The sequence below is a fragment of the Moschus berezovskii genome, chromosome 5 (genome assembly GCF_049115385.1).
Source record: "Moschus berezovskii isolate FMDL1 chromosome 5, NW_MosBer_1.0, whole genome shotgun sequence".
NCBI classification, from domain to species: domain Eukaryota; kingdom Metazoa; phylum Chordata; class Mammalia; order Artiodactyla; family Moschidae; genus Moschus; species Moschus berezovskii.
The window spans coordinates 109,132,571-109,157,950 of record NC_142464.1 but is presented as its reverse complement, the minus strand read 5'-3'; the positions used below and the strand labels follow the sequence as shown (position 1 = coordinate 109,157,950).

At 37.3% G+C, this 25,380-nt stretch overlaps 1 protein-coding gene across 5 annotated transcripts in view; it reads left to right on the top strand.

Annotated features, from left to right (window-relative positions):
* Nucleotides 1-25,380, top strand: part of WDFY3 (WD repeat and FYVE domain containing 3) — a 280,291-nt gene that overhangs the window by 134,892 nt on the left and 120,019 nt on the right. For all 5 annotated transcript variants that reach the window (XM_055434540.2, XM_055434541.2, XM_055434539.2 and 2 more), the window contains 6 exons: nt 8,534-9,001; nt 9,962-10,063; nt 12,309-12,502; nt 16,088-16,545; nt 17,992-18,075; nt 23,217-23,394. In XM_055434540.2, coding sequence (XP_055290515.2) covers nt 8,534-9,001; nt 9,962-10,063; nt 12,309-12,502; nt 16,088-16,545; nt 17,992-18,075; nt 23,217-23,394 — 1,484 coding nt within the window. The remainder of the gene's footprint in view (nt 1-8,533; nt 9,002-9,961; nt 10,064-12,308; nt 12,503-16,087; nt 16,546-17,991; nt 18,076-23,216; nt 23,395-25,380) is intronic.

The window sequence follows — 25,380 nt, the reverse complement described above, 5'->3', positions numbered from 1 at the left end:
TGGGAATACCAGACCACCTGACCTGCCTCTTTGAGAAACCTGTATGCAGGTCAGGAAGCAACAGTCAGAACTGTACATGGAACAACAGACTGGTTCCAAATAGGAAAAGGAGTACGTCAAGGCTGTATATTGTCACCTTGCTTGCTGCTGCTGCTGTGTCACTTCAGTCGTGTCCGACTCTGTGTGACCCCATAGACAGAAGCCCACCAGGGTCCCCCGTCCCTGGGATTCTCCAGGCAAGAACACTGGAGTGGGTTGCCATTTCCTTCTCCAATGTGTGAAAGTGAAAAGTGAAAGTGAAGTTGCTCAGTCGTGTCCGACCCTTAGCGACCCCAGGGACTGCAGCCTACCAGGTTCCTCCATCCATGGGATTTTCTAGGCAAGAGTACTGGAGTGGCTTGCCATTGCCTTCTCCGGTCACCTTGCTTATTTAACTTATATGCAGAGTACATCATGAGGAACGCTGGGCTGGAAGAAGCACAAGCTGGAATCAAGATTGCCGGGAAAAATATCAATAACCTCAGATATGCAGCTAAATCAACCTTCCTCATATTTCTGCCTGATTTTGTCTCATCTATAACAGGGATAATACACACATAACCGAGCACCTCTAGGGATTATTTTGAGAATTCAGCGACATATGTCTATGAAAACAAGGTTAACTAGAATGGGACATTGCCCTGAGTCAAAACTCAGGTTACCCATAAGGGGCATAACCTTTCTAAATATCAACTTCTTCAGAAACATTGATGAATATTCTATAAAATGAATAGATCAAGCTAGATCATTCTGAGTTTTCATTTATGACTCAAAATTATCTTTCTCATGGCTTGTTTATGTAGAGTTATTATATAGACTCAAGGAAATACTAATGGTTTCATTTCACCTAAAGAGATTATGAAATATGGGTTTTTTTTTTGCCAGCAGTATTGAGGTATAATTTGTGTATATTAAAATGTATCCATTTTAAGTGCTGGGTTTGAGTTTAGGTAAATATTTGTGGTTGTGCAGTCACCACCATAATCATGATAGGGAATGTTCCATCCATCTAAATCTGATGCTGGGAAAGATTGAAGGCAGGAGGAGAAGGGAAAGACAGAGGATGAGATGGTTGGATGACTTCCCCTATTCTGTGGACGTGAGTTTGAGCATGCTCCAGGAATTGGTGATGGACAGGGAAGCCTGGTGTGCTGCAGTCCATGGGGTCACAAAGAGTCGGACACGACTGACTGAACTGACTGAACTGATCCATCTAAAAGTTTTCTTGTTCCATTTTATATTCAGTCCCCTCTCATCACCCGTTACCCTAGTAACCACTGATCTGGTTTGGTTTTGCTAATTCTAGAATTACATAAACTAGACTCCTAAATTACGTAGTTTCGTGTATCTGGCTTTAGTATTTCTCTATGTTATTGGATGTATCTGAAGTTCTTTTTTAATACTGGATAGTATTTCATTGTTTAAATATCCTACAGTTGTTTATCCATTCATCAGTTGATGGTGTTTATTTAACTATAATGAATAAAGTACTAGGAACATGTGTATAAAACAAGTCTTTGTGTGGACATACATTTTCATTTCTTTGGGGTGGTAACCAAGCAGTGGAATTGCTGATTCATATGGTAAATGTATGTTTAACTTTATGAGAAACTGCCAAACTATTTTCTAAAGTGGCTGTCCCACTTTGCATTCACATCAGCTATGTAATGAGAATTTGTTTTATAGTCTCAAAAACAGTTGGTGGTGTTAGCCTTAATTTTAGATATTTGAGTGTGTAATAGTATATAGTTTTTTTTTAATTTACTTTTTTCTAAATTATTTCAAGCTTTTTTCATATTCCTGTTTGCTGTCTGTGTCTCAACTTTGGTTCAAATCTCTGTGTCCAGTATTTGATAGCTTTGTTGGTTTCATTGGAATTGCTCTAGTTCTTTAGATATTCCGGATACGTCCTAAGTATGTTCTCTTAGTCTTGAGAGGTCTTTTCTTTTCTTGGTAGTATCTTTGAAGACCAAAAGTTTTAAATGTGATGAAGTCCAATTTAGCACTTTTGAAATATTTCATGGGTGTTGCCTCATATTTAAGAAATCTTAGTTAACCTGCATTCACAGTTATCTTCTCCTGGTTTCTTCTAAGAGTTTCACATTTTTAACTCTTACGTTAAAGTCTGTGATACATTTTAAGTTAATTTTTATATATGGCTGGAAGTAAGGTTTATTTGTTTTTCCAGTACAGATATGCACCTGTGCTAGGACTCTTTGTCGATTGTGTAACTATATATCTGGAAGTCTTCTCAATTCTGCTCCATTAATGTGTCTGTCCTGAAGCCAGTGCTGCTTCAGTTTTGATTTCCATATCTTTAAAGTCTTGAAATAGAATCATATAAGTTCTCCAAGTTTGTTCTTCCTTTTCAAAATTATTTTGACTATTCTAGGTCCTCTAAACTTCCACATAAATTAGTAATCTTCATGTCGATTATTGAAAACAGAAAAAGCCTGCTGAGATATTGATTGGGAAGTACATTGAACCCGTAGATAAATATGGGGAGAACTGGCATCTTAACAACATTGAGTCATCCAGCGCATGAGTATACAGCTTTCTACTTATTTGGGTCCTGGTATTTTCTCTCAGCAATGTTTTATAAGTGTCCATTGTAAAGAACTTTCCTTCTTGTTCTTAAATTTATTCCTAAATATTGTTTTTGGTAATGTAAATAAAACTATTTCTGTTACTTCGTTTTGGATTGTGTGTTGTTAGTTTATAGAGGAGATGATGGACTTTTCACAGGGATGGAAATGAGGAAATACGGTTGTGACAATGCTGAGTTTATGTTACATTGGTAGAATGAAGCACGGATGGTCATTTACAAATTTTTTTTTTATTTTTTTTTATTTTACAATATTATATTGGTTGGTTTTGCCATACATTGATATGAATTTGCCCCGGGTTTACATAAGTTCCCCCTCCTGAACCCCCCTCCCACCTCCCTCCTCCCTTTATCCTCCCTCTGGGTCATCCCCGCATGCCAGCCCCGAGCATCCTATAACATGCATTGACCCTGAGCTAGTGATTCGTTTCACATATGACAACATACGTGTTTCAATGCCATTCTCCCAAATCATCCCACCCTCACCCTCTCCCATAGAGTCCCAAAGACTGTTCTATACATCTGTGTCTCTTTTGCTGTCTCGTATACAGGGTTATCATTTGCATCTTTCTAAATTCCATATATATGCGTTAGTATACTGTATTGGTGTTTTTCTTTCTGGCTTACTTCACTCTGTATAATAGGCTCCAGTTTCGTCCACCTCATTAGAACTGATTCAAATGTATTTTTAATGGCTGAATAATACTCCATTGTGTATATGTACCAAAGCTTTCTTATCCATTCGTCTGCAGATAGACATCTAGGTTGCTTCCATGTCCTGGCTATTATAAACAGTGCTGCAGTGAACATTGGAATACACGTGTTTCTTTCAAATACATGTGTCTCTTTCAATTCTGGTTTCCTCGGTGTGTATGCCCAGGAGTGCGATTGCTGGATCATATGGCAGTTCTATTTCCAATTTTTTGATGAATCTCTACACTGTTCTCCATAGTGGCTGTACTAGTTTACAAATTTTAACTCTTTGGTTTGGACTGTTTGTAAGTTGGAGCTGTGTATATTCTGGTATAGTTGATACTATTTATCTTACTTTTTGTCAATTATTTCTTCAGGCTACTTTGGGGGATGTTTTCTTCAACTTCACTGGTTTCCCTTTCATTATTTATGAAAAGAAAATTCCTGTTACCAAGGACTTTTTACCCATTCAGTGATAATTACTTTTACAAGAGAAAACATGAATAGATCTACCTTATGTTGCTCTATACATAGATACAGTTTAACTACTTTATTTTTATTGTTGATTTTAGATCAAATGAAACAATATAGAAATATAAAATTTAAAAGAAAAAAGTAAACTGAGTTATTAGTGAAGTTGGTAAATGTATCTGTTTGTTTAAAAGCTTGAAAATGATTCCTGTTTCCATCTTATATAGTAGAAGCTTTATAAACCTTTTTATCCTCACCAGAAGATAGATTTTTTTCAAAAGAAGGAAATTAAAAATGGAGTAGTCCTGTTTAGCAACCACTCCATGGTGGATTTTTTACCTTAAATATGCTAGTAATGTCTTTGCAAGGTTGTACTCTGTAATTCAGAGCTCTCTATAGCTTCCACATTTGTTCCCTAAACACAGAGTGTTTTAAATATATATTTTAATAAAGAATATGTCTCTTCATAAAAAAAGACCATACGTATCTTTTTCAGAACTCTGCTGTGACTTCACCATTAAATGTTTTCTCATAACACATCAATTCTTATGACATAGTAGGCAATGTTCAAGGATAATGTATTTTTCCTTTTCTTCATTTTTGTTCATGCTAGTAACCAAAGTGCCCTGCATTGCTCATCACGGGATTACTTTAACGGGATTTTTATCTATGCTGGTTCTATCATGGATGCAAATGTGGCCAGGGCTGATGTTCAGTTGGCTTGCAGGAGTAGAACCCTGAGAATTGTTCATAGCCAGGCGCCATTCTGATTGGTCACTCACATGTATAATTTGTTCGTATTTTCTGTCTTATACTTCCTAAACGTTTATTAGTTTCCTTCCTCTGGTAACAGCCCTACTGCCACCACCTTTGTTGAGGCTCTAGAGATCACTCACCTGGATTACCATAGATGTCTTTTTTGTTTGTTAATAATTCACTGATTTGGCTGCGTTGGGTCTTAACTGCATCATGTGGATCTTCATTAAGGCACATAGATTCTCTAGTTCTGGAGCTCAGGCTTAGTTGTTCCATCATATATGGGACCCTAGTTCCACAACCAGGGAATTAACCCATCTCCCGTGCATTGAAAGGTGGATTCTTAACCACTGGACCACCAGGGAGATCCCTTATAAGTGTCTTTTTTTTTTCTTTCAAAATTTATTTATTTATTTGAAGGATAATTGCTTTACAGCATGCATTGGTTTCTACCAAACATCAACATGAATCAGCCATAACTGGGACTTGGTAATAGCCTAGAGGGGCGGCATGGGGAAGGACGTGGGAGAGATGTTCATATAGGTGTCTTTTTAACTTCTGACCTTTCTGTTTGTTTCTTTGCCTTGGCGCTATCCTCTCAGTGTTGCGTGGAATCTTAACTCCCGTGACCTGGAATCTGAAAAACAATATTCAGTGTGTTTACTAAATGAATATTTACATTTCTTTATTCTTGTTTCATTTTGCATTTTGCTTATGCTTGTACCATTTAGGCTCTTTTTTCAAACATAAACTTTTACATTTTCCATTAGATTCTGAATATAGGAAAGCTCTATTTTTTCTTGTATATACACTTATTCTTCATAACCTTAGAATAATTCATTTCTTTTGTTTCTGCTTGTATAGGCCTGAGAGTGATAAGACAGTGATTGTCATCTTTTATAATGATTTCCTTACTTTACTCTTATTTTAGTTATTTGTGTGCCAAATAGATTTTAATCAGTTAATGCAAATTTTGAAACTTATACAGGATACATCTGTTTAGTTAAAATATTAGCACACAGATATGTCAATATTTAAGGGATTTTCCTATCTTGTATAGAGCAGCCTTTTTAATTATCCTTTAGATCTAAGTATTCTCCACTCCCCAAATTAAATATTGTAGTAATTTAATGGCTATGACAGTCCTAAACAACTACTCCTGATATCATCAGCATTTAAAATAAACTTCAAATTTGTATGCCACTAGTTTTGGAATTATAATTAAGTCCTTCCGTTAGATAATTTTTCCTGATAGAAAGCCATATTATTACATTCTGTTTAGTTTCATTGTATATGTGCTGCATGCTTAATTGCTAAGTTGAGTCCGATTCTTTGCGACCCATGGAATGTAGCCCTCGAGGCTCCTCTGTCCATGGAATTCTCCAGGCAAGAATGCTACAGTGGGTAACCATTCCCTTCTCTAGGGGATCTTCTGACCCAGAGATCAAACCTGGGTCTCCTGCATTGCAGGCAGACTCTTTACCGCCTGAGCCACCAGGGAAGCCCATTGAGGTTGGGTAGTAATGTGCCTTATCTTTTGTCAGTGACATCACTTAAAATTAGGTTTAAAAAAAAAAAACAGATAATGAAAATGAAACTTGAAAAGATCCAATTTTTTCACATTACATCAAGTTCATCTCCTTTAAACTCTTCTTAAAGTTGAGAATTGATGTTGTCACATAGCCAAAAGATGCAAAATATTGATTAGAGGTATTCTTTAACCTTATTTGTCACATGTAGTCAGATTTTTGCATTTGTATGTTCATCATTCTATCTAAGCTTGGTTTTTAACTTCCTACAGGTAATAAAAAGTGATATCCTCAATAAGAACAAGCATAAAATTAATAAGGAACTGGAAGTAAAGATTTGGCATTTGCCACACATGGAAGTTTATATGTTATAAACAAACAGTTAAAAATCATATATAGACTGAAGAGATTTTTTAATCTTTGCCTTTTCAGATAATGTCCAAGCCACAATGTCTGAACAGTCTTTCTAACCCATTTTATTGTTTTTCCTAGTTCTGTGTTCATCCTCTTTCAAAAATTCAGCTTATTCTGTAAGGCACTGTGTTAATATTTTGATCACTCTTGCAAAGGCTCTATATTCCTAATGGTTGTGAACCTGAGGACAATTTTTGTAGGCAAAGGCTTGTTTTCATTTGTCTTGCATACTTTCTATGTTAATTTCTTTATAAGTATTTTCGGTGATTTGCCGTATAAGAGCTATTGTATACATACTTTTCTTTCCAGCTGGTGTGTTTGAAAATCCGGTGTATTTAAATATACCTAGTAGCTGGCCATAAGTAAGGTGAAAAGACAGCCTTCAGAATGGGAGAAAATAATAGCAAATGAAGCAACTGATAAAGGATTAATCTCCAAATTATACAAGCAGCTCCTGCAGCTCAATTCCAGAAAAATAAATGACCCAATCAAAAAATGGGCCAAAGAACTAAACAGACATTTCTCCAAAGAAGACATAAAGATGGCTAACAAACACATGAAAAAATGCTCAACATCCCTCATAATCAGAGAGATGCAAATCAAAACCACAATGAGATACCATTTCACACCAGTCAGAATGGCTGCTATCCAAAAGTCTACATGCAATAAATGCTGGAGAGGATGTGGAGAGAAAGGAACCCTCTTACATTGTTGGTGGGAATGCAAACTAGTATAGCCACTATGGAGAACAGTGTGGAGATTCCTCAAAAAATTGGAAATAGAACTGCCATACGATCCAGCAATCGCACTCCTGGGCATACACACCGAGGAAACCAGAATTGAAAGAGACACGTGTACTCCAATGTTCATTGCAGCACTGTTTATAATAGCCAGGACATGGAAGCAACCTAGATGTCCATCTGCAGATGAATGGATAAGAAAGCTTTGGTACATATACACAATGGAGTATTATTCAGCCATTAAAAAGAATACATTTGAATCAGTTCTAATGAGGTGGATGAAACTGGAGCCTATTATACAGAGTGAAGTAAGCCAGAAAGAAAAACACCAATACAGCATACTAACACATATATATGGAATTTAGAAAGATGCAAATGATAACCCTGTATACGAGACAGCAAAAGAGACACAGATGTATAGAACAGTCTTTGGGACTCTATGGGAGAGGGTGAGGGTGGGATGATTTGGGAGAATGGCATTGAAACACGTATGTTGTCATATGTGAAACGAATCACTAGCTCAGGGTCAATGCATGTTATAGGATGCTCGGGGCTGGCATGCGGGGATGACCCAGAGGGAGGATAAAGGGAGGAGGGAGGTGGGAGGGGGGTTCAGGAGGGGGAACTTATGTAAACCCGGGGCAAATTCATATCAATGTATGGCAAAACCAACCAATATAATATTGTAAAATAATTTGCCTCCAATAAAAAATAAATTAATTACATAAAAAAATGTATATGTAAGGAAATTGTACTTGTGGCTTGAAACAAAGTAAATTTCCAAATTAAAATTTATGAAAGCTGTAGTGTTGTAATTAAAAATAGAAAGCTGGAACTCAAGGGTATTTTTCCAGCTCCTGTTTCCTGCTGCCATTCTTGCTTTTCTCTTCAGCCTAAAAATCTTTTTCAGATTGAGAGGTAACTGTCCTTATAGTCAAGGACAATGTTACAAATAGTGAAAAGCGACACTCCTGCACATTTCCAAAGTCTGAAGCCTAGACCTATATAATTTGCTTTATTCTTTTGAAAACCGTCTGATGTTTCAGTGTACACTCTTCTGGAATCAGAATATTGATAATCCTGCATTAAAAGCTTAATCAGTATTACTCATTTTTAATTAAATGACTGAACCTGATGAAGAGAAAGAAGACCTTTTGTGAAAACAAGAAGTGTTCTTAGTGAATGGATGATAAATGTTACAGTTCATCATCTGCTTAAATAGATTGCTTTGCCATGATGAAAATATCATATAACACCTACTTTTGTGTTCTGGTTTTCTACTTTAGGTCACAGTGTGAGAAACATCCAGGCCTTTGCAGTTCTTCAGAATGCATTTTTAAAAGCAAAAACCAACTTCCTCGCCCACATCATTCTCGATGCCATCACAAATATTTACATGGCCGACAACGCCAACTATTTCATCCTCGAATCACAGCACACACTGTCACAGTTTGCAGAAAAAATTTCTAAACTCCCAGAAGTACAAAACAAGTACTTCGAGATGCTGGAGTTTGTTGTTTTTAGCTTAAATTATATCCCTTGTAAAGAACTTATTAGTGTTAGCATCCTCTTAAAGTCTAGCTCTTCTTACCACTGTAGCATTATTGCGATGAAAACGCTTCTTAAGTTTACACGGCATGACTACATATTTAAAGATGTGTTCAGGGAGGTGGGCCTTTTGGAGGTCATGGTAAACCTTTTGCACAAATATGCTGCCCTCTTGAAGGATCCAACTCAGGCACTAAATGAACAAGGTAAAGCATTTTCCCTACTTTTAATTTTATTTGGCAGAGGAGTTTGGGCAGGGTGTTTTGTTCATGTTTTGTCTTTTATTTGGTTATAGATTTGAATTACTTGATAATTGTGTAATTTTGACATCCTTGTGAATATTTCCCACAAGTTAAAGTTTGTTCACTCAACCTCTGTTAGGGAATTGGGGAAAGGCAGGGGAGGAGACAGAAATATGTCATGGTGGAAGAGAATTTAAGGTAAAACGGAGGAAACCATTTATGATCCACATAATTAGCGTCTTCTACTTTGTTAGGGAATAACAAAAAGCTTCTAGAAACAATTGGGATGTTTAGGTGCCTCAAGATGTTTATTAATTATAGAGAGCACATTAGTATATCTGTTTAGTGATATTTATGCACATATATATTCAATACCTTAAATTTGATTTTCTTTGTCCTTTCTGATAAATCTGATAAAAGCATAGTAGTGTCTGGCACTTAGTATTAAATGTGTCGAATGAATTAAATTGAATAGACAGTACTACTTACAAACTTTTTTTTCCTCTTTGGTGCATTAAAACCTAGCATTCTTCTTTGTTGACACTTCTTTGATTAGGAAAGCATCTGTGAGAAGGATACATTTTACTTTGTCATTTTCCTTTTTAATATTTTTTAGATAACTGTAGCTTTCTAGCCATACCAAAATAAAATCTATAAAAATTGACTTTACTTTTGGTAGCTGGTAGTTTAGACATATGTATCATTTTTTTTAAAGGTTGTATTGAGTCAGCCCAAAAGTTCCTTTGAGTTTTAACATCTTGTAGAAGAAACCAAATGAACTTTCTGGCCAACCCAATACTGTGTCATTTGTATTAGTAGTGAAATTAATAGAAATAAAATTTTGATTTGTTTTATAAAAACCTAAATCCAGAAAGAAAGAAGCTGACAAGTTTTGTGATTCGGACTTTTGATGCTTTTTCCTAGGGGACTCAAGAAATAATAGTTCATTTGAAGACCAAAAACACCTGGCTTTGTTAGTCATGGAGACTTTGACAGTGCTTCTTCAAGGGTCAAACACAAACGCAGGTAATTAGAGAAGCTTCTTCTAGCAAGTGCACTACTAAGATAGTACCTGTGGTTATGTCTTCTCTAATGATTCTTACTTCTGAGATGCTCTTGTCACTTAGAGAAAATTCTATTGATTCAGCGATGGTACTATCCCATCTCTAGACATGGAATACTTTTGACCTTCCTAAGTTTATGAATGATAAAATATATACTATTATTATTACTTCAAAATGTATTCTTATAGTTTTATTGCTTTTTATAATATGCCTTGTGTTTGAAATACTCTTTTTCTACTTGTTTACTTATATAGAGCAGATTCTTCATTGGACAACTTTGCTTATTTAAATATTTTCCTGAAACGTCTGCTTCACATTGTGATTTTCTTAATTATTCAGTAATTCAAATCAGAGTATTATAATGTTACAACCTTAAGGAAATACTGAAAAGAATAAAACTTGCCTCTCCCAGGGAAAAAATGGATATAGTAAATCTTTTGCTTTATCTTAGGGCTTCCCTGGTGGCTCAGATGGTAAAGCGTCTGTCTGTAATGCTGGGGACCTGGGTTCAATCCCTGGGTTGGGAAGATCACCTGGAGAGGGAAGTGGCAACCCACTCCAGTACTCTTGCCTGGAAAATCCCATGGACAGAGGAGCCTGGTAGGCTACAGTCCATGGGATCGCAAAGAGTCGGACATCACTGAGTGACGTGACTTTACTTTTGCTTTATCTTTAATCTCAACTTCTCCTTAATCCTTTTTTTAACCTGTCATTAATGAACAGTCCATTGGAAGGACTGATGTTGAAGCTGAAACTCCAGTACTTTAGCTACCTGAAGCGAAGAGCTGACTCATTTGAAAAGACCCTGATGCTGGGAAAGATTGAGGGTGGGAGGAGAAGGGGACGACAGAGGATGAGATGGTTGGATGGCATCACCAACTCAGTGGATATGAGTTTGAGTAAACTCCGGGAGTTGGTGATGGGCAGGGAGGCCTGGCGTGCTGCAGTCCATGGGGTCGCAAAGAGTTGGACACAACTGAGTGACTGAACTGGAGAAGGCAATGGCAAGCCACTCCAGTACTCTTGCCTAGAAAATCCCATGGACAGAGGAGCCTGGTAGGCTGCAGTCCATGGGGTCGCTACTAGTTGGACATGACTGAAGTGACTTAGCAGCAGCAGCAGCAGCAGAGCGACTGAACTGAACTGAAATGAACAGTCCAACTATATAAAACATCATTCCTGCTTTTAAACAAATAAAGCTAAGACAGTGTAGTATGAGCTATTATATGAGTGGCTTATGTGAGGTACTCTAAAAGCATAAAGGATAGAATGCTATTACTTTGGAGGAAACGCTAACTGATGATTTGGATCACTTGGTCCATGTGTTTTTTTTATACTTGAAGATGGTGTTTGATGTAAGAGCAGTATCATCCATGGTCAAAAGCACAGGCTATAGAACAGGGCTATGTAGACATAAATTCTGCTGACTGCTTACTCTTTGTGTCACTGACCTGACACCTTACTCAACTTCTGCATGTCTCATTTGCTTATCTGTAAGCAGGTAAGGGATGAGGAGATTAAATAAATTAATCTACATAAAGCCTTTGGAACAGTACAGCAACCAATGCTTTCTATTATAGAGTATTTTTTTTTTCTTTTTAATGAATAGGGGCTCAGCCACCTATATTTATCTTTTTAAAAAATTTTTATTGGAGTACAGTTGGATTACAGTGTTATGAATTTGTCGTTTTTGTGTCCTCTATCAACTAAAACGTTTGATTCCTTATAATTTCTCACTGTAAGAATAACTTATTCCCTTTTTTCTTGCTACTGTTTTGGAAGCCTTGTTTTCAGTTTAAATCTCATTTATTTGCAGTGTTGTTCATCAAAAAGCCTTTGACTAAACTGATTGCAAGTATTGCTTAGTAAAGCCTCTGCATAAAAATACTGGTCTTTTTGATAACCACCTACGAAATTTCTGAATGGTTGAGATTTGGAGAAATTGGGCATGTGGAACATATCAGGGCATTCTTCCATAAAGGAAACCTAGAGACAGTTTGTATATGCCTTTGCTGACATCCCACAGTTTTGTACTGTAATTGTAAATTTAAAAGGAGATTTTGTATTTTGCTTTAAAAGGTAAAATCGCTGGGTAGGTTTTATCTGCCTTCTTTTAAGTTACTCTTTCAACAAATGGGTCAGATTTGCGTTCGTCTGACTTAGAATGTTTTAAGTTAACCTGTGTTGTTTTGTCTCCCTCCTCCAAGGAATTTTTCGAGAATTTGGAGGCGCAAGGTGTGCGCATAATATAGTGAGGTACCCCCAGTGCCGTCAGCACGCCCTGATGATGATCCAGCAGTTGGTGCTGTCTCCCAATGGGGATGATGACATGGGCACGCTCCTGGGACTGATGCACTCGGCCCCACCCACAGAGCTGCAGCTCAAGACCGACATCCTCAGAGTGAGTTTGAGAAGTGTGTTCTTAACAATTTCACTACTAAAATCCGTGGCGATTGTTAAATGACTGAGAACTATTACGAACTATCCTTGTGATTTTTCTTTAAGTCTAAAATTATGTCAAAATATGACAAAAGAGGAGGCAAGAATATCTAATGAGTCAAAGATAGTCTCGTCATTAAGTGCTGCTGGGAAAAGTGGGCAGCTACATGTAAAAGAATGAAATTAGAACACTTTCTAACACCAGACACAAAGATAAAACTCAAAATGGATTAAAGACCTAAATGTAAGACCAGAAACTGTAAAACTCTTAGAGGAAAACATAGGCAGAACACTCAGTGACATAAAGCACAGCAATATATTCTATGACCCACCTCCCAGAGTAATGGAAATCAAAACAAAAACAAACAAGTGGGACCTAATTAAACTTAACAGATTTTGTACAGCAAAGGAAACTATAAATAAGGTGAGTTAATGTTTATGAGTTCTGAGTATTTGCTACTTTTGGTTTTAAAACAATTTAGTCAGTTTTTAATTTATAGAACTTAATTTTTAATTATGGTTATGTTTTTAAACAACTGGTAGGCAATAGTCCAAAAAGAAAACAGTTGGCCCTTATGACCAGTATGAGCTGGCTCCAGCATTCCCTCTCTTTGAGGACATAAAGTTGTATTGGAAGACAGAGAGGAAGATTTGGGAGTCCAGTTTCTATTTCCGTTTTTGCTCCGCTCAGAATTGCTTCTCACTTGGTTGTGGTTCAGTCATGAAACTGTGTCCAACTCTGTGACCCCATGGATGGCAGCACACCAGGCTTCCCTGTCCTCCACTATTTCCCAGAGTTTTCTCAAATTGATGTCCACTGCTTCTCACTGCCTCCATTCGGTTGACACAACCACAGACCTATGTGATTTAGTTTGTAATTATTTGGGAACAAGCCCGCAATTCCATGAGATGTAGTATTTTATAATTCTGCTAATGTACAAATTTGAAGTTTATGCCTTAGATTTTTGCAAATGTGGATAATATATAGCTGATGATTCTATCTAATGAACCCCCTAGGACCTATAGCTCCTTTTAACTTTGATATTCACTGCATTATCATTAATTATTGACTTAAAAAGGATATTAGCTAATACATGGTATTTGAAATTTTCAGATACTGAGATTGTGCTGTGATTATGTCAAAAGTGCCTAGGAATGGCAGTTTTCAGGCAGTAGGAGGTGGACTTATCCAAAAGAATGTAACATAGACTATTTTCGGTCTAAGGATTAATAAGCACTATTTTTCTGACCCCTATCCTAATTCTAACCATTGATATGATTTTGTACATAATACTTTGATTCTTAACTCATACTCCCTCATATGTAAAATAACACATGTCCAGTTTTTCCCAGTGTGTATTTGAAGATGTTGATGGTGATGAACTTTTATGCTAGGCACTTTGCTAAGGATTTTACATGTATTTCCTGTAAAGTTAGTTGTTATTAATATTGTTTAGGTTTTACATAAGAGGAAACTTTGGTATAGAAGGGTTAAGTAACTGACCGTGGTGAAATGCTTTTTAATGTTGGAGTAGAATTTCTACCCAAGGGTTCTAACTCTAAGCCCTTGCATTTAGCCTTCAGTCTAGGTTATATGATGCTTAAAAATATCAAAAAGTTATGAAGCCTTGTGTTAATACGAGTTGGTATTACAAGTACAAGTACAGTTTATTAAATTTGAGAAAATACAGACACAAAATAGAAACTTACTGGTTGCTGAATAATGGAAGGACTACACTGTATTTCTAAATTTTATTTACATGTACAGATTGCACATTATTATTTTTTAAAATAAGAAAATATGCGTGTTAGTTTCTTAGTCGTTTCCGACTCTTTGCTACCCCATGGACTGTAGCCTGCCAGGCTCCTCTGTCCATGGGATTCTCCAGGCAAGAATACTGGAGTGGGTTGCCATTTCCTTCTCCAATAAAGTATAGGTATGTACAGTGAAATCTCATAATTTCTAAAGTAGTATACTTGAAAAAGGCCTATATAGTCTTTCCCTTTTTCAAATACTATTAAAAATAAAATGACCTTTTCAAACATAACAACTGGGAAGATTTAAATTGTGTCTTAAATAATATTAGGTTCCTAAATAATGATATTATGGTGTTTCAGCTGCTGAAGCAGGGAAAAGGAGCCTGTGTATCTGCAAACAGATATCGAATTGCTCTCTGGGGCAGTATAGTTTCATGGTTAAGTGCATGAGTAGAGGAATCAGACTGCCTGAGTTTAACTCCTATCTTTGCCATAGTATAAACTATGCGACTCTTTGTGACCCTATGGACTGTAGCCCGCCAGGCTCCTGTATCAATGGGATTTTGCCAGACAAAAATGCTGGAGTGGAGATTGAACCCGCTTCTCTTGTGTCTCCTGCTTGGCAGGCAGATTCTTTACCACTGTACCACCTAGGAAAAGTTATAAACTGTGTGGTCTTTGGAAAATTATTTAACCACATGAAGCCTCAATTTTTCATCTGTGAAGTGTGGATAATAACAGTGCCCATTGCATAGGATTATTTAGAAAGTTAGAAAAGCTAATGTATTAAAGCACTTAAAGAAATACCTAATACAGGGCTTCCCTGGTGGCTTAGCAGTAAAGAATCCTCCTGCAATGCAAGAGACATGAATGAGTTCAATCCCTGGATCAAGAAGATCCTGTGGAGGAGGGAATGGCAGTCCACTCCAGTGTTCTTGCCTGGGAAATCCCATGGACAGAGAAGCCTGGTGGGCTACAGTCCCTGGGGTTGAAAAGAGTCAGGCACAAGTTAGCAACTAAACCACCACCGCCAGTACATAGTAAGTGCCCCAGAAAATGTTAGTTGTTTTATGATGTGTTATTTTTAATAATGAACTCAGTTAAAAGTATGGCAGTTCATATACTAACAGTGTCCAATGCATAGGATTACTGATAGTTATAAAAGATTATCTTACCTGTTTGGCCTTGTAGCTATTGTGGGGATGAACATGCTTTCAGCCCTCTGGCTGCAGTTCACTCTGCAAGAGAGAATGTCCAGTAACTCCATGAATGACTCCTTTTTCGAAAGTATCAGGATATGGTCATTTTATATGAATTGAGATACTGAAGGTCTTGGCTGCCTGATCATCTCTCTCATCCTTTCTAGAATGAATCATTTTATATACACACAGTCATAAGTTTTCATGATTGTGTAATATTGTACTAGAACATGTATTTTACTTACTTAGCAAAATTAGTTTTTAAAAATGAAAAATAACTGACTTCATTGATGTCCTTATTCATCCAATACATAGGAAGAGCTTTTTCACCCAGGATTTGGTTATAGCCATTATTCTATCAAAAGCAATATGTGATGTGTTTCCTAAAATTTTCACCTACTTTTAATAGGACATTTTTAATTAGCAAGATATTTTACATGCTTCATAAGATTGCTTTTTGGGTAAATGACAAAAATACACTTATCAGATATTCACGGAATGGCATTCCCCTGTGACATTCATGTATGGTTTGTTTGTTTTTTTTTCTTTCATTTGAATTATAAGTTTGTGTTGTTGTTTGTCCTCCGTAGGCCCTCCTGTCAGTCCTTCGAGAAAGTCACCGTTCAAGAACAGTCTTTAGGAAAGTTGGGGGCTTTGTGTACATTACGTCCTTGCTCGTTGCTATGGAGAGATCTCTGAGCTCGCCGCCCAAGAATGGGTGGGAGAAGGTGAACCAAAACCAAGTGTTCGAACTGCTCCACACGGTGTTCTGCACGCTGACGGCGGCAATGCGCTATGAGCCAGCCAATGCACACTTCTTCAAAACAGAGATTCAGTATGAGAAGCTGGCAGATGCTGTGCGATTTCTTGGCTGCTTCTCAGACCTAAGAAAGATCAGCCCCATGAACGTCTTCCCTTCAAATACTCAGCCATTTCAAAGACTTTTAGAGGAAGACATCATCTCGATGGACTCGGTGTCACCCACCCTACGGCACTGCAGTAAACTCTTTATTTATCTCTACAGAGTAGCCACAGATTCTTTTGACAGGTATGACTCTGCTCCATACTCTGAATTTAAGGATGTGTTATGTATGACTTCAACATTAAGGCTTGAAATATAATTTAGCTTAAAATGAAAACAAATGGATCTTCTCTCTCATTCACTTATCTATCATTTTTTTTGTGTGAACGTTACTATTGCCCTGATGTTAAGCTTTTCAGCATGGACATCTGTGTAATATTTGTCAAACCAGGGTTAGAGTTAAGCTGTCAGTACACCTAACAGAACAGTTTCTATGACGTTTACTTCTCATGTTTTTTGTGTTCGCTTTTTCCTCAAGAACAGTAGGTACATCCAGACTTAATTGATGTTAATTATCAAGAGGAGAACATGGTTATGATTAATGTTTTTTCAGACAGATGATGCAGTCTCAACATAGAATCTCCATTTTATTATTCTCAAAAAGTGAAGAGTCTTCCTGGGAGACACTGACAGTTCAAGAGTCCGTGACTTTAGTTTGCTTATTCCTTCATTAAACAACTTCTTAACGAACACCTACCACATGCCACGTGATGATGCTAGGCATTGAGAGTTCCGCTCAGCACAAGGCTTCTCTGTTTGTGTCTATCCTTTAGCTTCAGTACAAAAATTCAAACACATAAATGAACTATTACAATATATCAAGATAAAATGTGAGGGAAATCTAGGGTTCTAAGATCGTAAGCCTGCCTTATCTAAATCCCTTATTTTCAGAAGTGTGTTTTCCATCAAGTTCTCACTTTGAAAATAATGTAAGAGTGATTGTGCTGCTCATTTTCCCCAAACATGATCACTTTTAACAGTTACCATAGTTTTGTCTCATAAAACAAATGAACTGTATCTGTTAATATAGTGTCCCTGTCAATAAAGCAAGTAACTCTGTTATATCCCTAACTGTAAAATTATCAACTCTGACCTACCTACTGAGATGTTTCCTGTTTCTTAATATTTCTTAGGCCTTAATATTTAGATAGAAAATATAGGTAATGTTAAAAAAAAGTTTTCGAATTTTCCTGTCTTGAAAATAAAAATGCATATTTATTGTTATATATTAACTTATAGAAGACACAGGAGAGTGTAGTGTTTAGGGAATAAAATGTTTTTAAAGTGTAAATTTGTGTATTTAGATTCAACCTCTTTTCCCTTGTTTTGGAACTTATCCTAGTTAGCGTACCTTATTTTTAGTTTGCTTTATCAAAAAAAAAAAAAACCAAGGCCCACAGCAGTCTGTTTAACAAATACGTTAAATGTTAACCTTGACGGATAAGCATCTGCCTTAAGCATGCTTTTCTGTTTCCCTCAGTGCATGTGTGTAGTCTTGTTCCTTGTTCCCGCTGAGTATGGAGGTTGTTCCCTATTAAACTTTTACTGGTATTGCTTGTGAAACTAACCAGCTGCCCTCCTGGTGTTTTGCTCTAACCTCTCTGACCCTCCCGTCTGTTTTGTTGTCTGTAGTCGTGCAGAACAGATCCCTCCTTGCCTGACAAGTGAGTCTTCTCTTCCCTCTCCTTGGGGGACTCCAGCTTTGTCCAGGAAAAGGTACTGATCTAATAATAGCAGTCCATCTTTATTTGCCTGGGTTTTTTTTTCTCCTGTGCTTAATGATATATTAATGTGGATTTCGTGCTTGTATTGAATAACTTGGAGCTTTCCTGATGGCTCAGTGGTGAAGAGCTCGCCTGCCAATGCAGAAGACACGGGTTCAATCCCTGGGTCGGGAGGATCCCCTGGAGAAGGAAATGGCAACCCACTCCAGTATTCTTACCTAGGAAATCCCCTGGACAGAGGAACCTGGCAGGCTACAGTCCATGGGGCCACAAAAGAGTCAGACACCAGTTAGCCACTGAACAACAGCAACAGTTGAATAACTTCAATTTTTTTTTCTTTTCTATTTGATTTCTTTGTTTTTAAAATTTGCAGCTTCAGCTGAGTATATTTATGAGAGTAAAGTGTGTTAATGCTGTGAAGATATGAAGGACATGTAGAATTTTGTCATCCAACTGTAGACTAAAATGTGCCTTTTAGAGCCAACATATATTTTATTAATATTAATTTAGAAAAGATGATGTAATGCATCTTTAGGTAGGATACTTTTCTGCTTTTTCTTTTCACTTTAAATGTGCATGGGATCATTCTTTGGTTTTTAGTATTACTCTGAAATGAACATGCCAGCCTTGGCTGAGGAAACATGTATTTTCTCAGTCAGGTTCAACCAGTTGAAATGTGATGCTGTTATGAAGACTGAACTGGCTAACCTTTGAAAAAGTGAACAAAAGAACCTCCCTAGCCCCTGCTTTCATCAGTTGTGTGTAAATCTCTTTCTAAGCTGATGCAGTCTACCGAGTACTTAAATCTTACAACTGCAAAGTTCCCCAGTGCCTCAGGGCTAAAAAAATCTGCCTGCAGTGCAGGAGACTAGGGTTGGATCCCTAGGTCGGGAAGATCCCGTGGAGGAGGAAATAGCAACCCACTCCAGTATCCTTGCTGGGAAAATCCCATGGACAAGAGGAGCTTTATCCAGGCTAGGGTCGCAAAGAGTTGAACATGACTGGCTGGCTAGGGTTGCAGAGTAGGACAGGACTGAGGGACGGAGCACATACACGTGAAGAGCCAGCAGTTAATTGACAGAAGTATAGTTAAGGCTCATTTGAGATTCCATTTTTTAACCTGTACTTAAAATGATCATCGTCTATGCACTTGGCACCAAATTCTCCTCCTTCCCTTGTTTCCTCATAAACAAGTACTAGTGCTTAGGTCTTGTATTAATATTCTCACATTGTGGCTTTTTAAAAATGAGCCTGAGGCTCTGCTGTGCTGTTTAATTTTATTTCTGTGGTTCATGTTTTGAAAGTTCAATAGAATTGTTGATAATTTAGTACTATACAAATTTAGTATTTTAATATATTTTAATAGTAATATTCATTAGGTATATGGGCTTATAGTTTGCTTTTTCTCTTAAATGTACACTGGAGTTTACAGCTCATTTTCTTCTATTAGCTCATGAATATTCATAAAGAAATTTAGCATTGTTCAATGTACTTATATTTAAAACTATTTCTTTTTCGTTTTTTTAAAGAGCAGTTCTTAATTCAAGAAATTATAAAATCAGTTTGAATTGACCTAGTGTGTTTTTCTGTTGTTAAAGTAAATAGCGTAAAAGATATTATTTGTGTTGGAGGGTTCATGTGTGCCCACTAGAACAATAGTTTCAATTACCAAATAGTTTTAATTAGTTAAAAAAAAAATCACATTTACGACTCTGTCATACATGGTGAAGGCTTAAAAACTGCTGTGTTTAAAAACATTTACGTCATTAAATATTAACCAGAAATTACAAAAAACTTTGAATAGAAATTCACAGATCAAAGGAACAAATATTTTAAAATTTATTAGATTTTACTATTTATCTAAATAGTAGTTTGACAAAGGAAAAAATAGCATTTTATTCTGTATGATAGATACTTAAGACCTTAGATCAAAAACATTTTGTCAACATTTGCAGGACAGCCACATGTAAGGATGCCCTGTCTTTGAGCTAAGGGGAGACTGTCACTGAACTAACAGTTCTGGCTTGAGTTGTATCTTATCCATGAGAATTCAACTCCAGCTTACAGTCTGATGTTACCCTCAAGGGTTCCCAGTGCCATTCATACTAATAATAAGATCAGTGTTGACATTTTCAGGTTGCCATTCTAGTCAGGTTACATACATTTGCTCAGTGGTAAAAATCATAAGCTGAAAGAAATCTTTTTATTTCACAGCGTAGTAACTTTCAAAATTAGAATATCTCAAGAACATCTCAGATTACATCAGTTTTTTTCTTGTGACAAAACTGTTTTTTTCCCTTTCTTTTGGCAAAAGGGAAAACCAACATTTTGTTAGTTTTATGGCTTGTGGAGATTAAGATACTAAGGAAATTTTGAAATTGTGATACTTGTCTGGCATGTAAAAGCTTCAAGAGTCTTCTCTAAATATTTTAAGAGTTGAAGAACTAAGAAAACTTATTTTGTAAAGCTAAAAGCATAGTTTTTTTCATTATTCAGAAGGAATAATGAAACAGAACTATAGCTGAACAGTATCTAGTCAGAGGAAGTGAAACCAAAATATAAAATAGTAACCAAGTCTCTCAGAAAACTATCTGCAGTATGGAAAACAGTGGCAAATACTAGCTATCATTCAGACATGATTCCCATTACTCATTGCCTATACACACTTGATAATTGATGTAAAGCAAATTCAGAACTTAAATATTTAAATATATATTCCTCAAAGAGGTAGATAAGTCTTAGGTATATATGAGAATTTAGATTGAGATGTTAAATTGCAATTTCTTTAGGCCTTAAAAGCAACATAAAAATTAACAAAATCTTGAAATATTATTTTATCCTATCTTTGTAAATGGTTAGGTCTTGTTTGATAATTATCTGTTTAGTAAGTTTACCATAATCTCTAAATTTAAAAAGTAGTGTAATACCTGTGATATACTTAAAGTGACGTAGTAAGAATTGTTATACAATGCCTGTTAAAATAGACCCCATTTTACTTAACACATATCATGTTTTAGATTTCTGCAATGTTTGCAGTATCTTTCTTGTTAGAGAAGAATAAATGTAATTCCTGCATTAGAATATTTTTATAAAAGATTGAAAGTTTACCACTATAATAGTTAATATTAATAAAGAGTTCAGTTTCCAAAGGCATAAAGGACTTCTTCCTACCTAGCTATACATATCCATAATTTAAGTTCTAATTTATATCAGGCAACTCAGAAATAATTTGAGAAGGCCTGTAATTAGAATATACAATTAGAATCTATGTTTCTTGCCTTCACATTTGGGCTCCTTTTTGTGTGTAATGAAAGCAAGTTTTATGAAATTCTTAAGTGTGGAGTCCCTATTACACAGTGGAGAAATCATGGATCTTTTTTTCCAAGTGAAAAGAGTAAGGGGAGAAACGTAAGAGTATACCTATTGGTAATGAGCATTTAGAAATCTACCTTAGTAAGTTTAGAAATTAAATCTTTCTGAACAAAAACAGAAAAAGAAAAAAAGAATGAAAAAAATGAGTAGGTGGAGGATAATGCTGACTTTAAATAAATGGGAGAGCATGTTTTTTAAGTGAAGCTGATACTTTCTTAAAATCTCTGTTAAAAAGAGAATGGTACTTAAAAAAAAAAAAACGTGGCAGTGCCAATTCTTTGCTACTAAATCAGTGACTTAAAGCATCTGTTTGCCAAGCTGCTCTTGTGCCAGAGAGCTGCAACTGCACTGCTTTCGGTGACAGAGCTCAGCATTAGACAAATTATGCTGAAACCGAGTCACTGGAGCAAAGAGCTCCCATAGGTTGAGCCACAAGCGTCTGTTTCCTTGTGCCAAGACACAAAATGTGCAAAATTCATGAATTATGGAAGAAGAATATGAGATAGGAGGAGGATATCATTGATGAGATGAAATGGGTATTCGGGACATATCCCAAGATTGAAAAAATTGTGATGAATATTTTCAGTGGTAGGGAAGATAATGCAAAAAAGTCTGCTGCTGCTGCTGAGTCACTTCAGTCGTGTCCAACTCTGTGCAGTCTGCTGGGCTCTTCTGTCCCTGGGATTCTTCAGGCAAGAATACTGGAGTGGGTTGCCATTTCCTTCTCCGAAAAAAAAGGATGAATGTAGTGTTAAGTAACCTAAAGGAAAACTCCCTTGATGCTTAATACATATATTGCCAGGTGGCCAGTCTTCCCAGAAGGTGCTTTGGTAAAGAACCCACCTGCCATTCCAGGAGACACAAGAGATGGAATTTCTTTCCCTGGGTCAGGAAGATCCCCTGGAGTAGAAAATAGTAACCCACTCCAGTAGTCTTGCCTGGACAATCCCATAGACAGAGGAGCCTGGCGGGCTACAGTTTATGGGGTCTCAAAAGAGTCGGACATGACTGAGCGCACATGCACAGAACCAGGATTTGAAGCCAACCCTGACTCAGTTGAACCAGTTATAGAGTAGGCCGGCTTGTTTGATCATGGTTGTTCTTGATTATATTGCCCATGGTTCAAGGAAAGGTAAAAAACACATAGGTAATTAAAAAGAAAACAATCTCACTGAGAGATTTAGTATAACCTGCACTCTAATCATAAATTATCAGAATTGTCATCTTTCCTAGAGCTTTGTTGTTTCTAGAGATTTCAATCACTGTAATTTAACCTGTTCTCTGTATCTTCTGGTGCATATGTTATTTTTTTTTTTCTCCTTTGTTTTCTTTCAGTTTTACTGAGATATAATTGATGCCCTACACTATATCAGTTTAGGATGTATATTCATATGGGTTGCAAAACGATTAACACAGTAAGTGTAGTTAATATCCATTATATAGATTCAAGGAAAAAATACTTCTTTTCCTTGTGATGAGAACTTTTAGGATCTACTCTTGTAGCAACTTTCAAGTATTCCTTCGAGCAGTATCAACTAGTCATCATGTGCCATTCTTGAATGAAACAATTCCAATAGTAAATGGTAAAAACATAGAAGGCCCGGAAGAATTGATAGTGAAATTTTCTGTATGTGATTCGCTAAGAATTGATAATATATAGGTTTTATAATTTCCCAAACTTAAAGTAATAGAAGATGAAGAAAATAAACAGGGACTATGATTGAACTTAAATACCCAATTACCCTTCTTTCTTTTTTATAGGCACGCATATCATTCTGTTTCTACTCCCCCCATCTACCCTCCTAAAAACGTTGCTGACCTGAAACCACACGTGGCAACTTCATCTCTCCCGAGTTCTGATGCCGTCATCATCCATCCTGGAGCCATGCTTGCTATGCTGGATCTCCTGGCCTCTGTTGGGTCAGTGACACAGCCAGAAGTAAGCTTGTGTATATTAGTGCCTCCCTGTCTTTACTAGTGAAAGGTGTGACTGCACAAGCAAGGGGATGGGGCCAAAAAAGTGATATGGAACCTTCCTGTGTCACATATTGAAATAGATAAAGGGGAAAAACAGGATTCTTCTATTTGAGTCTTTTAACTTTTTTAATGAATAGTAATGACATATGTTTTAGAGTACAGTTTATTTGTTAAATGATACACATGCCTGTCTATTTGTTGGGCTTCCCTTGTGGCTCAACTGGTAAATAATCTGCCTGCAATATGGTAGACCTGGGTTCGATCCCTGGGTTGGGAAGATCCCCTGGAAAAGGGAAAGGCTACCCACTCCAGTATTCTGGTCTGGAGAACTCTATGGACTGTATAGTCCATGGGATCACAAAGAGTTGGACATGACTGAGCGACTTTCACTCAATGACATATGTTTTAGAACACAGTTTGTTTGTTAGAATGCTTGTCTGTAAAGCTTTTGAATTCTCCTTCATATCTGAATGAGATCCTTGCTGGGTTGTAAGTTTTTCTCTTTCATCACTTTAAGTATGTCTTGCCATTCCCTTCTGGCCTGAAGAGTTTCTATTGAAAGATCAGCTGTTATCATTATGGGAATCCCCTTGTGTGTTATTTGTTGTTTTTTCCTTGCTGCTTTTAATATTTGTTCTTTATGTTTGATCTTTGTTAATTTGATTAATATGTGTCTTGAGGTGTTTCGCCTTGGGTTTATCCTGCTTGTGACTCTCTGGGTTTCTTGGACGTGGGTGACTATTTCCTTCCCCATTTTAGGAAAGTTTTCAGCTATTATCTCCTCGAGTGTTTTCTCATGGCCTTTCTTTTTGTCTTCTTCTTCTGGGACTCCTATGATTCAAATGTTGGAGTTAACATTGTCCCAGAGGTCCCTGAGGTTGTCCTCATTTCTCTTAATTCTTTTTTCCTCTCTGCTTCATTTATTTCTACCATTCTATCTTCTGCCTCACTTGTCCTATCTTCTGCCTCTGTTATTCTACTGTTTGTTCCCTCCAGAGTGTTTTTGATCTCATTAATTGCATTATTCATTATTGATTGACTCTTTTTTATTTCTTCTAGGTCCTTGTTAAACATTTCTTGCATCTTCTCAATCCTTGTCTCCAGGCTATTTATCTGTAACTCCATTTTGTTTTCAAGATTTTGGATCATTTTTATTCTCAATATCTATAGGCCCCTTCCGATGTAGTCGGTGTTAACTACAGGGATTTTAATCTGTTGCACCTGTCACTTCCAAAGCGGTTCCCTCTTTATTTGGCTTCTTCTGTTTGCGGATCTCTTTAGTGTCTAATTTCTGCCCTGACACAAGGGGGTGAAGGTGGTCTCTTGTTTAGGCTCACTTGCTCAGTCGTGCTGTGGGGAGGGAGGAACACTGCAAACAAATATCACTGGCGTGTGTGGGGAGTGCTCGCAGTGTCTCGGCCATACTGGGTCTGCCCCCACTCACGGCCTGTGTGCTTTCCCAGTCTACACTGCTCAGGCTTCAGGTTGCTCTGCGGGGAGCGGGCCCAGGGTTGCACTTCCCAGGTCTAAGCAGCTCAGGTTCAGGTTCTCAGGTACTCCACAAAAGCGCAGACTCGGCTGGTCCTGCATTTTGTGCTGTTCCCCGGTCCCAGCCACTTGGTGTCCGGGCACGCCCGTCTCCGGTGTGCCGTGTGTCTCTTCTGGGGAGCTCATCTGGCTGCGACCCTCCCGGTGGATGTCAACCATCCAGAATCTCAGGAAGTCTTTAGTTAGAAACTGGAAGCCTGTTCGCAGGTTGGTTGGGGATGCCCTCTCTGGGGCCAAGTTTGCCCCTTTCCGACTCTGGCTGGCGGCCGCCTGCCCACTGCCTCCAGCAGGGAATGGGCCGGTCCGCAGCCAGCTAGCTTTTCTCCTGTATTCGCTCAGTCCTTTGTTCTGTGAGCGGGCTGGCAGTGCCTTAGGTTAGAGCTCGCAGGATAGTTCTTTT